Source organism: Amia ocellicauda, chromosome 1 (assembly GCF_036373705.1).
Source record: "Amia ocellicauda isolate fAmiCal2 chromosome 1, fAmiCal2.hap1, whole genome shotgun sequence".
Lineage (NCBI taxonomy): Eukaryota > Metazoa > Chordata > Actinopteri > Amiiformes > Amiidae > Amia > Amia ocellicauda.
This window is the reverse complement of record NC_089850.1, coordinates 55030191-55049047: the sequence shown is the minus strand read 5'-3', so window position 1 is coordinate 55049047 and position 18857 is coordinate 55030191. Positions and strand designations below refer to the sequence as shown.

At 40.3% G+C, this 18857-nt stretch overlaps 1 protein-coding gene across 4 annotated transcripts in view; it reads left to right on the top strand.

Moving 5' to 3' along the window:
- fli1 (Fli-1 proto-oncogene, ETS transcription factor) overlaps positions 1-18857 on the top strand; it is a 33184-nt gene that overhangs the window by 6773 nt on the left and 7554 nt on the right. For 2 of the 4 annotated variants that reach the window (XM_066709714.1, XM_066709723.1), the window contains exons 3-6: positions 9062-9273; positions 9845-9999; positions 10970-11173; positions 16292-16360. In XM_066709714.1, the coding sequence (XP_066565811.1) occupies positions 9062-9273; positions 9845-9999; positions 10970-11173; positions 16292-16360 (640 nt within the window). Of the gene's footprint in view, positions 1-3198; positions 3558-3589; positions 3690-9061; positions 9274-9844; positions 10000-10969; positions 11174-16291; positions 16361-18857 lie in introns of those variants that run through there. The other 2 variants (XM_066709732.1, XM_066709741.1) reach the window with 2 other exon arrangements.

The following is an 18857-nucleotide window of genomic DNA, read 5'->3' as shown; positions in this document are numbered from 1 at the left end:
AGGGCCCAGACAGGTCGGGCTTGTGTGCCGCAGTCTCGCTTTTTCGCCCTCAGTATTTTTACTTAAAATGTAATTTATTTACCCATCCCCCGCCCCCATTTCTTTGTGGGATATTCCTGATGATGATTATGGTGATGATGATTGATACTATTATAACAGTGCGAGTTCTACATTCAGGAGACTTGACACTTAAAATAAGAAAGGGTGTGATTATGTAGGTTGTGTGTGTGTGTGTGTGTGTGTGTCTGCTTGTGCGTGTGTTTGGGTGACAATTAACTGCGGCCAAACATCTTGTGTTTGGTTTCCACCCACCTCCATGCCCTCTTCCAATGCTGGGCCTCATGTAGCTCTTGGTAGGAAGAAATGTCTGGCTGTCAAGTTCCAGCGGCGGGCCAGATGTTTTGTGGTTCTCTACGGTAAACCAACTTGCATTTGTTTACTGGCCTATCGAAAATGTTTGTTACCGCTGCATTCATTAGGTTCCTGGCAAGTGTTTGGCTGGAGACTCGGAGTTGTTGTTATTCTGAAAATAATCTGTGTTTGGGGTATAATTTCCTTTCATTTCGTTAGACTGAGAATTTAACGCATTTTTAGCTGATATTTATATATAAATGTGTTGATTGGGAAGATCTTGTTGTTATTATTTCGTTTTTTTGACGTCACATATCCTGAAATGAACCTTGTTAAATAAATAAATAATCAAGTACATTGCATCGCTGTGAACTGAGTCTACCCTGAGTAATATTATGCATGCCATAACGATTGCTACTTTTGAGGTTTTGGTCAGTGTCTGAAGTCTGCTTGGCTTCATAAGACACCAGGAATGGAGGCGGTTGATGTAACTTGGAGGAAAATTCATTTTATACACGAAAGAAATAAAAGTATACAATTTCCGTATTCGATCTTTATGTGGCGTTATGTACACTGCCTTGCCTGTTATTGCATTTGTATTAAAGCATGCTGCATGTCTGAAAGTAGTGTGGCTGCAAAGTGTGACGTCTGCCAAGCGATCCCCAAACCAGGTCTAGGCAGAGAGTCCATTGTCGTTGTGTTGAAAAAGTGGGGGACACGGTGTGGTGCTATGGGGATCCCAAGGACATATGAATGTGCGCAGACACTACAGGCATCCTACACGTGTTACCGGTTGAGTGCAAGGTGAAGTGATGAGCAGAAGAGCTCCACAGCCACCTGCTGCTATGATGAGCAACAGTACAGAAAAACCTGCAAAAATGAATGGGTTCATCCATTCAGAGGATGACTCCCAGTCATTGGGTTTCTACTGCATTGTTACTGCGCGTCGGTGATGTCACAATATTCGATATTGTTTTGTGGGTCGTATTACCACTATAGTTATTATTATTATTATTATTATTATTATTATTATTATTATTATTATTATTATACATGATTTTAAATAAACGCAAAGCTGAGACTTTTACCCGAATTGGTCCTGTCGGTTGTATTATTATGTCCGTGGAAGTTTATATGTATTCCTCCCCATCGTGCGACCCATCACAGTCCCCCCCCACCCCCGCCAGCGCTTGCCCTCTCCTCCACCCCCCACATCCTCAACCTAATCCGTCTACTTCTCTGCTTACAGATACTTTTATATAAATGACGTTTGTGTGTGCATTCATTTAGTGCCTGTACTTGCGGGCTAATAATGCTGCTGATCTATTTCACATATAAACGTCAGAATGAAAACGTGTGACCTTTCACTGGGTCATATTTATACATTTTCCGTCTTTCATGTCAGCACAAAACAAAAAACATCCACTTTCACCCCCACAAAAAAAGCTACATATACCAAATTATTATTATGATTATTATTAGTCCAACGTGAAAGAGCGGCCGCCACCAAAGAGTTAAACAAGGTGTCCCCCTTAATTAGCCTGCTCGGCAGTGGCCCTGGGCGAAAGGAGCCTTGACCCCTAGCAGGATCCAGATGTGGCGATCCCAAGGGGGGCCTCTCTCCGCGCAGACCCCCGGGTTGAGAGCAGACAGCCCGGCCCTCATGTCAGCCGCGGCGGCGCAGGCTCTGTCCGCCCTGCTGCTCCCCAGACTGAGCCCTGGGTCTGGTCACGTTCAGGGCTGGCTCCACGTCTAGCATCTGCACTGAAATTGTGGCTGAATTGATGAGGGTAATTTCAAGAAGAGGGGAAAGAAAAGCTGAGGGAGGGAGCTGCAGACTTCTCTTTTTCTTTCCAGCATTTCTGTTGGAAGAAATAAAGTTAGAGCTAATAAGAGAGGCCCGACACAGAGGTTTTAAGTGAAAAAAATTAATACAATAATAATAATACTTAAAATTAAAGTGATAATTCAAATTAGATGCGGGACTTTGGGGAGATTTAACAGAGTCTGGATAGCGCTGCGCCGAATAAGGTAAAACCATCATTCCCATTTGATTTGGAGTTGGGGGGTAAAGTCCACAGACTTTCAAAGGTGTGGGGTTCAAACGGCGTGAGTGGATGTTTCAAAGGCGTCTCGTTGTAATTTGAGGCTACCAGCACAAAAGAAAGAAAGAAAACAATAATCTGAGAATTAAGAACAATGGGTCCATTATTAGATCCAATAGATACGCCCGCCATTCCTTGTAAGAGATATCCAATCCATCAGGCACCCACTCCCACATGTGTCCCCCGCGTAAAGCAGACCTCAGGTAGCGCACTGGTAGCGCACTGGTGCTGCAGAGACACCCTAGCTAGGTCTGCACAACTGTGGCACAGACTGGGGGTGTTGAATTCTCCTTTCGCAGGTAGTATGAGGCTAATCTTGCCTTTTCCTCTGCCTGATTTACAGACCGTTTATTAGGATTTTAATGAGTTGCAGCTGGATGCTTTGAAGGTTTTGGCTTTTTCTCTTGTCTACCCCTGTCACACTGAGGCAGTATTGTAAAGGTACCGTGAGAAGCTCGGGAAGTGTCTACAGTTGATAGTATATTTCACAAAATTAAAATAAATGCAGGGGAAATAGGCGTTTCAGGTTTAAAACATTCAAATGTCAACGAAATTCGTTAGGATAATCAGTAATGCTCAGTGTGTTTAAACATACGTCAAATTGGGAATGTATTTAAAGTGAGGTAGCTGGTAACTTAAGTGTTTTACAAATGTCTTTCAGTTAAGGTAGCGGTTTTATTAAAGCAATATGGTATTTTTGAAGGAAAAAAAATCTAGAGTCTGTGTTGCATTTCAAAAAATGTAATAAAAACGTTGGATGTAAAATTAAAAAAATAAAAAAAAAGAATTAAAAAAAGAAAAATACAAAAAAAACATATAAAGAAGAAAAAAAACCTCTATTGTTTTCTTTCCTTATCTCTTTGGGACAAGTATCCTGCTTTTTGGTGTTGTAATGAAGGCAGGGCTAGTAGTGACACACATAGCTTCCTTCTCAAAAGCAGTGACTTCACTTCCCAAATTTAGAAGAAAAAAAAATCATCCGGTTAACTGTCTCTTTCGCTCTGCCACATCTCGGGGGCTGGGATTAATTCAGGAGCGTGTCATGTTTGGGATATTGTTGGGGTCCACTGAAAATTGCCCAAAATGGACGGAACTATTAAGGTAAGGGTGGGGAACGGGGGATAAGGCTTTGGGACATTATTGAGGACTTGCGCCTCCTTTTAGTCTGAGTTGCGCTGCTACTTTAGGACGGTACCATGCAAGCAGAGAGGCTTTTTCTCAGCTCCGAAAGCGGTAACCAGATTTCCTTCTTTTTTCCTCTTTCTCTTGAAGTTTCCTTTTCCTCTAGACAGCACGTTTGGGGGGAAAAGCGGGACTGCTACAGGACCTAGAGAGCACAGAAACTGACTTTGTTTTCGTGGTTTTCCTAAGCGCACAGCAACCGCGCGTCTTGAGCCAAACAATAAGTGGAGATTTTTGTCTTCTTCTTTTGAATACATATATATTAAAGATGACACGGCATTGTATGTGTAGCCCGGATGTGCCTCTGTAAATGTAGTAAATCTATTAAAACGGAGAATGTGTGTGTTTTCTCAATGGGTTTTTTGAAATGGCAGTGACCGAGATGTGAGTGCGCAATAGCCGTGGCAAGGCGCCCGCGATTCTCTTAAGGTTTATAGGTTAAGAAATGCGGGTCACTTCACCTCTCCAAGTGCCTTCTGATGCGGCCATGGATATTATTGAGGGAAAACATGGCCTGAGATGTGAAGTTTACGAAAGTAAGTAGATGATTTTGTTGCAAGCGTGGTACTATGCATGTGTGTTGTGTGCATTGGCTGTGTGTTTGCCTCCAGTGTTCAGAGGCATATACCTGGAGGTAAAAATAAACATGCTAAAATCACACCAGGAGTGGTTCAACTGTCATTTTGAAGATCATAACTTGCCAGAGTCAGCTACCGGTGTGAAAACCGCAGCGCCGTTAATCATAATTCACTGATGGTTACCATGTCAGTACAGGAAGCCAGATATTATGGTATTTTTTACCTTATGCGAATTGAGTTAGTGTGGAGTGGAGGGCTGCTGGTCACGAACTGTACACACACCGAGAGGATATGAATACTTTAGTGGAGACCCTGGTTATGTGTCTCAGCATGTGAAATATCGGATGTATGCACCCAGAGCCGAGGAAAGTCGCCTATTATTCAACTCTGATTGAAGTTTTCGTATTTTGTAGCAGTGTAACACAAAGTGTCTAAATCCAGAGGTGTAGCTTTGAAAATACTTTCTAAAAATTGCTCTGTCTTGAGTTATTTAAAGATTGCTATTTCCAAAAACAACGAGCACTGATCTTCATGCGGTTACGCTGTATCACAGCGCGCTGGGTGTGGTGTGATTCTGGGGTCTGGATCTGGGAAAGCTGGCTGTTGGAGATGAAATCCCAACGATTGAAAACTTAGCTTGCGGTTAGCATTGTAAAGTGCGTAACAAGTGAATTCGGTGAATTGTTCAAGGTTATTATTGTTAGGCCTATTGTCATTTTAATTACGCTAAAATAAATTAGTTAACCAAATTCGCTACATAGTTGTATGCACGTTTAAAACGTGCATGCAATAATAATAATAATAATAATAATAATAATAATAATAATAATAATAATAGGTCATTGTCAGTAGGCTATGTAAAATTACCAGGCATGGCCTATACAAATACATTTGTAATTCTAAACTTAATTTTGTTAGTTTGTTTCGTAATAGCTACATTAATAAAATAAATGTGAAATAAGTCACTTTCAATAAAATAAACTAAGAGATATACAGTGTACAGACAAGTAATACAACGGTCAGTTTGTGAGGAGAATTGCATTTGTTTACATTATTGGGAGTCTGTATATACTATTATTGATTATTATTGATTAAGCTCTTGCAACATAAACACAGCGGTGAAATCTACCTCTACATTTCTCAAGTTATCTTTCCTCTCAACGATTTTAGCACGTTTTTATATCACATATAGCGTTCAGTTTGGTTTAATTTACCCTGAATGCAGCTGCACGCCACCCTGCCGCCTATATCTTACATCTTAGACAGCATCTTGTTAGATGAGACAGAGAGGATTCATGTCAAACGCACCCATAGCTTGTTGACACCTTGTTTAACATCACATAGCTAATTAAGACAAATGGTAATCAGCTTGTCGATCAAGCAGTGTTTTACCATGTGGCAAATAAAACAACCCCATTTACGCACGAAAATCCATGCGATTTTCTGGAGAGGCTTGCAAAATAATGCACACATGTCGTTCAGCAAACTTTTCAAACTACAGTTCACGTTGCTGTGCCATTACACCAGAAAAGTCCAAAAACAAACAAACAAACAAACAAACAAACAAACAAACAAAACGTTATGTTGTTGCAGATTCAATTAACCTAGATCAGTGGTTCCCAAACCGGTGCTGGAGCTCCCCGCCCTACTGATTTCGTTCGGGCTGAGCTCTCTATTGCTTAATTAAACCCTTAATTGAACTAATAGTTCAACTGAGGGTTCAATTAAGTAATTAAGAGCTCGGTTGCAACGAAAGCCAGCAGGGGTGGGGTGGGGGGGGAGGCTCCAGCACCGGTTTGGGAACCACTGGCGTAGATGAATTCTTGATTGACTAGTAACTGTATCCAAACTCTCTCATCAGAGGTGGTTTTATCAAACCGAGTTAGGCTTCCTGTTCTACACAATCTGGTTTCCTCCTCGGTTTCCCTTTCCTCCCTTAAACAAAGGCAAGAATGCCCTGCTCGCATGACGGGGAGCAGGGGCGTATGAGGAGTATTTGTTTTCCAGCAGATGTGAGAAGTCGTGTGCCTGCAGTCTCGCACAGGAATGTGACCAAACCTGGACTGGAGTCGTGCTATGTCTCCATCAGTCGCAGATGCAGGGGCTGTTGCTTTCTCAGGCACATGGCGGTTTGAGAAAGGCAACCGCAGAAAACTGTCAACCAGAACCTCAAACACTCGCATTATGAGCAAACCAGGGCCTATTGTTAATATCATTAATATTATTTATTTTTGTTTATTCAAATGATTGTAGTATGTGTAGTATTCCACATTGTTTCTGCCCCCAGTACACAATACAGAAGGGCCATATGATTGACAGGGTAGTCCAATACTGGAGGTAAACTACTTCTGCATATATTTAGAGTGAATAGATGCACCAAGGAGACTGCATTGGCTTGAATTGAGCCAATCCTATTTTTAAAACCGAAATTATTATCTTTGAAAGACATGCAACTTGCCAATCATAAATTATGTGGTTCAAGCTGATATGTCACCAAAGTCTTAACGTGTAACAGTCGCAATCCCAGAGCTGAGCTTATCATTAAGAAACTTGTGCTGTTACGTGGCTATCAAAAGCTGGCCAGTTGGTATGGATTCTGGAGATAGTGTGTATAATGTCTGGTGTGCTGCGACAGTGTTTGCTTGACTTTCCTCTAATCAATCTTATGTCTGTCCAAATATGAGTGTGCAGCGGTCAGCTTTAGGAGTAGGCCTACTGTGAAAGTTACTTATCATAAGTTCCTGTAAAATAATACTAAGGACTATTATATTAATTTTAACCTGTAAAGTCGTTAAGTTGTCTGGGTTCCTTTTTGTGGGTTTTCTTCTGAGCTACAATACTGTCATTGAAAACACACCTACAGTTGATACAAATAGTAAAGAAAAAAATCCAGAAAAATGTCAAGAATGGAAATAAAAATGACTCACTGTACTTTATCCATCACCATTTCATTGCACCAGTCATATTTAATAAATGTTTACGTATTACTTTTTAATTTTATAGTCAGAAACTGAATTCAGTCTCTAGTCATTTGCTCTAATCTTCAGGTGTCTGTGAGCAATACCGAAGCAATAATCACCCAAATACAAAAAGGTGTACATCAGAGCAAATATCTGTCTGGGGTTTGCCTTGAACACACATACATTTGCCAGATAAACTTAAATATAGTGTACTATTTGATCATAAAGAACTAAAGCAAACTAGCCTTTCTAAAAAGTTAGGTCACTAAATCATATAATACATAGAATAATTTAATTGATAGAAACATTTATGTCCAGACTACATTTTTGCTCATTGTAGGAGAGACAATCTGGAATATGACAGAATAAAAAATATGAAAGGGTTCGGGAAGACCGTTCCCAGGTTCATTGCAAATCTTTCATTCACCTGTTGGTCTTCAAAGATCTTGTGAGATATCTGACATGATACAAGACTTTTTTTCTCTTTCTTCCTTTCTTTTCTTTTTATTGCCCAGCTGTCTACGTGGGATAAGCTCCATGAAAAACTGGACTTTTTTATACACATAATAAAAGTGCATTTATTAATCTTGAAAATGTACAGTTAAAAGGAAGTTAATGTAGCTGTTACCCATTTCGAGCCCCAAGTTCCACACTAAACCACTTTAATAGAAGGATTAGAAGTCAGGGCAGGGCTTTATATTAAAACTGTATTTCTTGTCTTCTGTCAGACGTTTGCTTCAATTTCCCAAGAGATGTCTCAACACTTTAAGGGGTATTTCTTAAAATTAAAAGCATTTTCTAGTACTTGATGAAAAAGTGTTTTGCATTAAGCATTCAGCACTGACTGGTGGTTAGCTAGTTTATGAATAGATTGAAGAAGCTTCATGTAAACAATGTAATGTGAGTATAGCTGTTTTTTGTTTTTTGAGGTACAGAATGTTTTCAAACATTAACTCTTACCAGAAACAGAAGCAGGATGACCATACCAGTCTATTTAACAAAGAAAGCTGTTGCACAAATATTTCATGTCCCATGTGTGTTCTGGAGATCTCAGATTTTTCCTGTGTTTTTAATTTCCACAGTATTGTTTTCTGCTAATGGCTGTGTGCAATTTGGCCTGTGAGGCTGCTGGAACAAATAGCGGTGCTGCGGTCTCCTTTATCCTGGGTTTTTACAATATAGCAATACTTACAGTAAAGAGGTTGCTTTGTGAAATAGTGAAGTGCAAGATTATCTTGTGAAAGACGGATGCTTGGTGTGGCATCAGTGCTGTGATGGCTCTTCATTTTAATGCTTGATTGTGACATGTTTGTTTTTACATTGGTGATTGATTAATTTGTGTATGTGTTTTAATCTTACATAATATTACAAATAGAAGGTTTAAAGCAAACCTGAATGAGCACAGGGAGAAACTCACAGTGTGTGAGGGCTTGTGGATTTCTAGCCCACTGCCTCATGTGGGGATTTCCAAATAAGATTGATTGTTTTATCTTGACACCATTCAGCTGTTTCCACAGTCAGATCCAAGATGTATATTCTGCAGATGTCTTAAAATCTTAATAATCAGCATATTCCACGAACTGATGTAATATTAAAATTGATGATGCATAATATTAACACGAGTTATAGAAAGGAGTTGACTATATATTTCCTTGTTTTTATTTGTCGGATTGCAGTTTTCACTAGTAAAGCACTTTGTAATGGAAAGCATTGTTATTACTCTAAACAGTATTAGGGAGTTTGTAACAGCTGATATAATTTGACTTCTATTGGTAACGCTTACTTTCTTACATAATTTCCACCAGAGCTGAACGAGTCAATATCGTATGTATCGGTGACGTGTTAAAATGTATTTTTTAACTTGGTTTTGCTCTGTGGTCCTCAGGAGGCGCTGTCGGTGGTGAGTGACGACCAGTCTCTATTTGAGCCGCCATACGCCGCTGCTGCCCCCCTGCCCAAGCCCGACATGACCGCCTCAGGAACACAGGACTACGGGCAGCCCCACAAGATCAACCCCATCCCCCCGCAGCAAGAGTGGATCAACCAGCCCGTCCGCGTCAACGTCAAGAGGGAGTATGACCACATCAACGGCTCCAGGTAGCCACCAACCCTGTAATGTAGACTGAAGGACTCTTCCTCCCTGCCTTTTATTCTAGAAGCAAGTTTTGATCATCCATTTGTTCTTATTTCACTTTTATTAATGTATGTTTCTTTCGTTTCTTCATCATCGTCTTCTTCTCCTTCTTCTCCTCCACTTCTATCACTCAAAAGTCCACTTTACTGCTTTATCTTCAGTAGGCACCATCTTTTCGCACTTCCACACTTGCCTTTAAACATTTAAAACAAATCTCTCAGTTTTACCCAAATTATGATTGTTCCATTCGGAGGCTTTTCATCTTTCGCGGTCATGGATCTGATCAAAACCCAGAGAGCAGCCTACCCCATTTAGTGGAAATTCCCAATCTGTTCTTCACTAAAGTAAGTCTTATTTCCAAGTGGATCTCAGCGTGCATGCGCAGTGCCTCTCACGCCCCCTATGGGTGCAGGTCTCTGTGCTGCTGCTCTCGCATCCCATCACCTGAGCGGCTCAGCTGCCCGGCTCTGCCCCAGCCCCCTCTCCCGGCCCTCCCCCGCCGGTAATGCTCTGCTCCTGCTTGCCCCTTCACAGGGAGTCCCCGGTAGACTGCAGTGTTGGGAAGTGCAATAAGATGGTCGGAGGGACGGAAGCGACTCAGATGAGCTACGGGAGTTACATGGACGAGAAGAATGGACCCCCACCTCCCAACATGACCACGAACGAGAGGAGGGTCATTGTCCCCGCGGGTGAGACTGTCTGTTTACTGGCACTGTGTAAACTTTCCCATTGGATGCGTCCCTTGAAAATATGCATAACATACAGTTACATTGCTGTATTTTTTTAGCTTGCCAAAAGTGTGTTTATTATTATTATTATTATTATTATTATTGGTGGTAGTAGTAGTAGTAGTAGTAGTAGTAGTAGTAGTAGTAGTAGTAGTAGTAGTAGTGGTATTAGTATTAGTATTAGTATTATTTGAACATGTATTTCGTTCTAAGGTATTATTACTGAAACGAATATGAAACGTTCTTAATCTATTCTAGAGGTTCGGAGAAGTCTGTAATCACTTTTGAGCGTATGTGACGGAGTGGTTATGTATTTATTGCATGATCAATATTAAAACATCTAAAACATCTAATAAGGTGAATATCCTTTACTGTGCATCTACACGCTACGTCTTTAAGCATTGTGGACGGAGCGCTTGATGTTAGCTCATATAATTAGATTCTTCCACATGATCAGGACCTGGTAACTGGTACCTTTCGAGCAACCCTCAGTCTCTACCCATCCATGCCAAGACAATAATATCATGGACCCACAGGGCATGTGTGTGGCCAATATATATATATATATATATATATATATATAGTTATTATTTATTATTGTTTTTAACAATGTTGAGGTTAGATTCTGAAAGGTGATATAAAGTGTCAGGTGTTGATGCCAGTGTATTATATGCAATTAAAAGTGTTCATAGTTTTGTTTTTTACTTAGTGAAGTGTATAATACTTAGTTTATGTTATACGTTTGTATAACTAATAACATTTTCAGAGAAAGAAAATGAAAGTAAGGAAGAAAGGATGCATCTTCAGACACATATTGGTCTCTTAAGGTATCAGTTTCATATGGAATATATAACACTTTAGCATATCCATTATGTGTGCTTTCCTGGGGGGCTTCTCTGGGTAACCCTGCTGTTTCATGTCTCTTCGGCAGATCCTTCTTTGTGGTCACAAGACCACGTGAGACAATGGCTGGAGTGGGCAATCAAGGAATATGGGCTGCTGGAGATCGACACGTCATTATTTCAGAGCACAGATGGCAAGGAACTCTGCAAAATGAGCAAGGAGGACTTTATGAGACTCACGTCGGTGTACAACGCCGAAGTTTTGCTGTCACATCTCAATTACCTCAGGGAGAGTAAGTGTCCACTATTTCAGTCTCGGCACTTACAGACATGAGAGGGGGACATAATGCCTCTTAATGCAATTGAATAGGAGTTGGTATTCATTTGGTATTAAACGGACCTTCTGAAGAATGTAATTAAGAGTTCACAGTGCTTTATCCCGTCTACACACACACATTGAATGCACAGGATGCAAAACTTGCTGTAATTTTGGAGGGTTCTGTGATCTCACCGCTTGTCACAACCCTGCTTTGTGACGGACGCCTCAGTCAGCAGATGCTTACCTTTGAATCCAGAAATACGTGGTCCAGTGGAGGTCATCATCACCTTCCTTGATGTTGCCTTGTCTTATTAAGCTCTTCGTTATTGTGTGTTTTGTTGAAAATTTGTCACTTTTCTTTGCTTTAGCTGTGGGAATAGGGCCCGCAGTGGGGGAATGTCCTCAGTGTAGTTGTCCACATAACATCTTTCTAAGCTGTGGCAGGGTCGCCTCTCCCCTCCCTGTTCTGTGATTGTAGACATTTGCCTTGTGGAAAAAACTTGTGTCCGATTGCAAGCTGCCATCCTGAAATTGAAAGAGTTGTGCTGTAATTTTAGTGCTTTAAGTGTTGTTTAAAGTTATTTTGTCTGTCTACACAAATATATCTGTACCATGTGAAATTTTATTTTAAAGTCTTATTGGCTATAACAAGGTAGGATTCTGATAGGAATGTTTTTTTGTGTATCCAAACTCTTTCACACTGGGCTCAAAAGTTAATTTTGTCTTGTGTTGGCTAAATAAGCACATTGCTTGAAATGGCCACGTCAAGGGCTGGGTTTTCCTTCTACCATCTTGCTAATAATGTTCTGATCTCATTAACTGTTCATGGGTTGATTATTAAGAGAACCTTTTTGAAAAGGAGTTCCACACGTTGACCTCGACTTCATCAAGCTGTTATACTCATGTAATCTGTGTTGTATGTGAGGAGAGGAGCATTGATTTGAAAGCTGTGAGCCAGTTTTTATAGCCAATGTTTCAGAGAGTGTCAAGCAGTCAGACCTCTCATATGGCAGTGGAGAGCTTTTGTTGACAGTATTTACGATGTAGTTATAGTATGTTTTGGAAAAAGAAACAATATTTCTGAAGCCTCAGTTCGACACGCTAAATTGTTTTGGAGTTTGGCCCATGCAAAAGGTTATTGTGCTTTGGCTGCCAAGTACAGTAAGCTCAGTCTTAAAGAAATACGTTGTGTAGACTAACTGAGACCTCTACCCTAGAAAAGACTTGGATCTCAGTGAGACCTTTAGAAAGATTGCAGGGTGTTCTGAAACCTCTGAGCGGAGAGCTGCGGAGCTGGAAATGTGAAACTTAAGCTGATTTCACTCGAAATAAAAACAAACACAATCGTGGGCTGCCAGGAGAAGAAAAATCTCTGAATAAAGGAATCTGCCTTTTCTCATGTGGGCTGGACTGACTTTTAGCTTCCCATTCAGAAAGAAAGCCAAACACTGGAGACCAGGCCCTGGAAGTATTTAGTGATTACAAGCTTTGTGGTGTCCATCACAGGGTCCCCTGTGCTGATAGATTGCTAAAATTGTGCAGCAATAATCCTCTGTATTTTATACGAATATGTCGTTAATGTCATTAATCCTATACAATATAGAACAGGTGTTGTAAACCCCATTTTAAGCCCAAAGTAAGTTTTCTTGTGGTTTGGAATATATATCCCTATATGCCTATACCTATATATGACTGTACCAGACTATTATGTTCTAATCAAAACGTTTCGTACTCCAGTGTTTAAATAGCAATGGGAAATCAAACCCGCCCTTTCCCAATAATCATTACATTACAGTAGACAACCATTGATTCTTTTAAGTGTCAACAGGGTAATTTAAAGCAGGTTTGCACAATGTGCAATAAAAAAGGGACAATAACTTGCAGTAAGCACAATACAATAAAGAAAATAATATATTTCTAGTTTTTACTTAATTATGTAAATTGCGTAAAAGCCATGATTCAACATTGACATTTCTTTCTTGATATATTAATCACATTAGTTAAATACTGGATAACATTTGTGGTAACAATTACATGCTGACATAACTAAAGTAACATTTAGAACAATACATTAATTTAATATCACTATAGACATACTAACCCATTTTATTCCAAAATATAACTGCATGAAATCATCCAGTCAAGAAAGTTCAATCCCCAGAAGAGCCTCATTGGCCACATTTAACATCCAATTAACACACAGGTTACAGATAAGCACTCAGATCAAGCGTTTCATTTGGGCCAGGTGGTCCCATTGTTTTTAAAGTAAAAATCCAAATGCTTCTCTTTTTAGCATGTTTGATCGTATTGCCTCGCCTTTGTGGAACAGATACTTTTCTATGAAAGACTATTGCCTTTGTTGGGACGCACCTCATGAAGGACTGAAAACACTGGATGCACAAATGTCCTTTCTTTACATTTATATATGTGTGCATAGAACTCTTCAATAGTATTATTGAAGGCTATTAACATGAAGGTGAAGAATGTTTATCAATGCAGTATTTCACTTAAACCTTTGGAAAGATCTCTATCCCTGGCCAAATCTGCTTTCAATTTGTGTGCAATTTCAGTCTTATTAAAAATTAGCCTGTCAGTTTAAGTCTGAGTACCATTTTAGTTATCAGGCCCCTGTTTATCAGTTTGATTCCACATGTTCTCTCATACCCCTGCACCGTGGGACTCCCGCCGCTAACTTTAATCCGAGAAAAGTGGTGCTTTATTGAGCGGTGTGGATTAGGGGCTTCGGACTCTGTTAGTGAGACAAATTATATATTAGTTTTCAGAATTCAGAGCATTCAGAATTGGCGTGCATTGAATTCTACCCAAACTCGTGATAATGCAACACTAATGTGAGCCAAATCTGGCCCCACTGCATGTACTGTTGCATGCAATCGGAAATCCAGCCCGGCAGCATCTCCTGTTATGAATTTCATTTTCAGGTTGTCTGTAACCCTCCTGAAAACTCCTTCAAAAATCTGTAACAATCCAGCCCTTTGGTAATTAAATGCTTCATTACAGAGGACTGAACCGACGGGACTAAAGAGAATGGTTAAAAAAATAAAAGATCCTGCTTTCAGCCATTTCCCTAAGCTGTGGTATTCTTAGCTCCTGAATGATTTGGACAGACCATAAATGTCTGTGTTAAATGTTTCTAGAGAGTGTCTGGCTTTTTTGTTTCCCTTTAAATTCCGTGTGTGCATAATTTATATTGCCAGATTAAGACTGCAGTGTAGGGACCGAGGGCTGGCCGGCTGCCCTGACTCCTGCCAGCGGAGCAGGTGAGGGGGCGGCCGCCGGGCTCTCCTGGGCTCGGCCGGACCTGCGACGCTGCGTCGGGGGCGCTGCAGCTCTGTGGAGTCCCTGGCCTTCAAGAGAATGGCATTGTGGGTTCACTGAAATAACACTGCGGCTTCAACCAGAAGCTAAGGAGATCTTTTTGTAAATATTTGTATGTTCATGTGTGGGGCAAAGCCAAGGCTTCCTCCATAATCTAAAAAACACATTGCTGATTTATTTAGGGAGTATATATAGTGCAGTAGGATTAAGGAATAGTTGTGGCTTGAGAAACAAACACACTGTGAAGGCTTTTCTTGTGTCGTTGCATGGGATAGCAGTGGAGTTTATACAAAAGTGGGTGCCATTATATATTATAGATAACTAATTATATATATATATATATATATATATATATATATATATATATATATATATATATATATACACACACATATAATTGTATAATGGTGTGTATAAATGTGTGTGAAATGTATAGTTGTAGCCAAAAACATTTCCATTCTTATTCCTATGAAACAATTTGGTGAGGTGTTTAGATTTAGTTTAATGCATATTATAAATTAAACTACACATATTTTTCTATGATCTTGTATTTTTAGAGTTTTTTGAATACTTTGTGAAGATTCTCTATTCAAAGTCAGAACAGAAGGTGTTTATACTTTTGAGGGCTACTCCTTGATTTATTTAAAGGGAAGGTTGTAATAACTGTGAGTTCATATATATATATATCTCCTGTTCCAATCTGCCCTCTACACATTACAGCACATTAGCTTTCTTTGCGCTGCGTACCTGTCTGGTGAATTTAGCAGTCTTTAATGTGGTTCCTCCGGGTTTACAGCAAGTTCTATAACATTGCATACCTCAGCGTTGTGGTTTCAGCTCCTCGGCAGGTGGGGAAGGGTTAAGGTCTCATGCAGGATGTGTCTCTGGCCCGTGCGCTCGGTATAAGTATGGAATTATTTTTGTGGAGAGTTGGGTTTGATTGCTGGACTGGGACTCTGCCTCACACAATGGCTGCCCTGTTCTGCCGTTGCAGGCTGGGGAGAGGGCTGCTGCTCTTTGGGGCTTTAAAAACCAGAGCAGAACTACACAGCCCCCCAATATAAACACCGGCTCAAACGCTGCCATAGACCCTTTTTCCAGTGCAAATTAACAAAAGACATACTGCTTTAGTAAAGAGCATCAAGTCAAATCTCATTCTTCATAGGATAGCCTTCTCCCCCTCAACTCCCCGAGTCCCTTTTGTGTTCAGTCCTGCCTTTCCATGTCATTTCCAAGTTTTCTTTTCGAGTGTTTCCTTACACGATGATTTATGCTTCAGCGCGACTTAAACTAAGATTTAGCTCCGATTCAAAGTGAATAACTAAACATGCTTCAAGAACTGCTACAGATGCTGATTTCAATGTTCATTTTATGCCTGTATTGATAAGTAACAAACATTTGAAGTTGACACCTAATATCTGTTATTACACTGCAAACTAAAACCTAAATTCGTTGTTCTCACTGTGGAAGACCAAATAAAAACTTTGCCCTGCCAACAAATTGCAAATTGAAGGTGTGCAAGGTTGTAATTGGTTGTTTTAAGGGTCGGTTAAAGTTTTGTAATGGTTTTGGGTCTTATTTGGAATGCAACAGATTGATTCCTAAAGGGAAACGAGAGTCTAATCATATTTCATATAGTATGTAGATGAAGTGAATGTTTACACTCAAAATCTTACAAAGAGTAGGCATGGTCTGACTCAAACTGTTCAGCATGTTAAAGTGTATTTTTATTGACATGGTTTGTTCTGTCTTGCAGGTAGCTCGTCATTATCATATAACACACCATCTCATACGGACCAGTCCCCTCGCATAGCTACTAAAGAAGGTAAGAGGACACCTGAGCATCTTTTCATCTTTTCATTTGCCTTGTTAAGTTGGTCACTACTGTATAAAAATAATGTACCGCTCTCTGTACTCAAACGTTTCTTACCGGACGTAAAGTGAATATGTCTCGTTTCCAGTATTGTTTAGGTGAGATCTTCAACGTTTGAGGTTTGTGGAAAGATATGTCTCTGCAGACAGGATAGATAGATAGGAGAGACTCTGGTGATAGGATAGATGGCTGATGTCATTCAGCGACTTTTGTCTACATACATTTGGCTTTGGTGATGTGAATGGGCAGTCGCTGGATTCACAGTAGAAATATTTTGCTACAAGTTGGTGTTTCTGAAGGTACTATGAAGCTTTTCAGTAGAGAGCTTTTTAATTGTTTTGCTGCTCCCAAAGTAAGCAATAGGTAGACATAGTATGGTTAAAAATCCATTATTTTAGATGTTCTCTACAGAACAAACATGTTTGCTGTTTGCAGTATTGTTCTATAGAATATATTTGACATCTAAGCTCAAGCTAAAAGCATTTTAATATAGATCTATAGCACCAGCTCACTGTGTGAATACATTGATTCTCTAGTGCAGTAAAACGTACATATATTATCATATAAGTACGACACATCATTTGAGAGATACAGAATCCATGGAGTCACAATTAAAATGTATACAGTCTGACGTGGTGGCTTATGAAAACCAAATGCTATATAAATGATACGATTACAAAAGGAGGGTTGCAGTGTTGTTCCAGGTGGAGGGATGTAAATAATTATTAAAACACATTTAGTTAAAATAATACAGGATGGTCTAATATTGAGAGCCCCTGCACTGCATCCAAAATCTTTAAGCGCTGCCAATACCTTTTTTCCCTCCCTCTCTCTCTCTCTCTCTCTTTCTCTCTCTCTCCTGGGAAGTGGATGCAGATATTGGTTTAAACAGAGCAATTGGCAGGTGCATCCTTTGTACGGGCAATAATAGCCCGGCCACTCCAGTCTCCTATTCAGGGCTCTCGTGCTCCTACCTGAACACGGGCCACCAATAACGCAGGCACAATGCTGGGGTATTAGCAAGACAAAAGATGAACAGAACCCTCTTCTTTTCTTCTCTAATGGTCGACTACATAGAAAAATAAAAAAAGATGGAAGTTTATTTGAACAGGGGCTAGAGCAAGCAGGCGGATCTCATTGCCAGGCTGTTTCCAGAGCCCCTTCGCCGGGTCCACAGAGGAGACAGGTGGTGTCTCTCACAAAAGGAGAAAGACACACTTCATTGTTTCTGTAAATTAATTCCGGGCTGCAGAAGAGTCGGGTGGGGTCGGGGGGGCGTTGAGAGTGATGTTAAGTGGTCAGTAATGTGCAAGGCTCTTGCTAATGCAGTCCGGCGCCTTGCGAATAAATAGGTAGCCTTTTAAAAATAATGTTAAACTGCGGAGATACCAGATTATTACTTTTTCAAAATATGATTTTCTTGGATGTATTTGATCAGCTATTAAGCGGTATGTCTTTGACAGGTCTGTACAAACGAAAATCTTGATTTCTTTACAGTATGAAGTGGAAATTGTGGTGTGTTGAGTAACACTTGCATGGTTGTTGGTCAGTGTGTCTTTTGCCATGATTTTGTCAGCGTAGAGAACAAACTGTGGAAGGATCTGAGAAAGTATATTAACGGACATGCAGTGTCTAATCAAACCCTCAGAGCTATGTTTTGCCTTATATTAAGGTAGGGATTGTAATTTAAAAGCCTGTTCTCATGTGAAGCTCTCTCGAATGTTTGTCGTGAACTGAACACTCAACACTTGGCACGTTTAGGGTACTTTTTGCGACGGAAGCGTGCTTATCTCCCCCACGCATAGTAGATACAATTGCCTGTCGATGTGGCGCTCAGTCCTCAATCAGAGCTGTGCATTGCAGTTGAAGGGGGACGAGGGTGTGGGTCTGTGCAGCGGCGGAGTACAGCGCGGAGGGCTGCAATAACAATGATAGGCCTTGGCTCTGGGAGTGTACGCACGAAGGGTGTCTATCTAGGTGGGGCCAGAGGACAGGAAGCCCTGATAAGAGGAAAAAGAGTTGATTATCGTCCCCAGACCACAGAGGCTTTCGAAGGGCCTGATATTTTCCCTTATTAATTCAATTAACCTAATGGGCACACTGGATAAGATTACACTGTGGATCCAATCTTTTTTCTTTCATTTTTTTTTTTTTTCACAAAACGGTGGGATACTTCCACTGATTTAATCGCCTCCCCTTCCCTTGAGCACAAACAGATTCGAAAAGGGAAAGAAATTGAGAAGGAAAGAAAAAGAGTCCCACTTAATTCCAACAACAAAAAACACCCCAGAACAAAATTCTGTTGCCTCTTTAACGAGAACCAGTCAGTACTAGAGTTCATTAATAAAAACATCACTTGCTTAATTGGAATAGGACTCAAAGAGGCACTCATTTCTGCATTGTTGTGGATGCTGTGGATTAACTACACACAGTGGGCTTCGTTACCTGT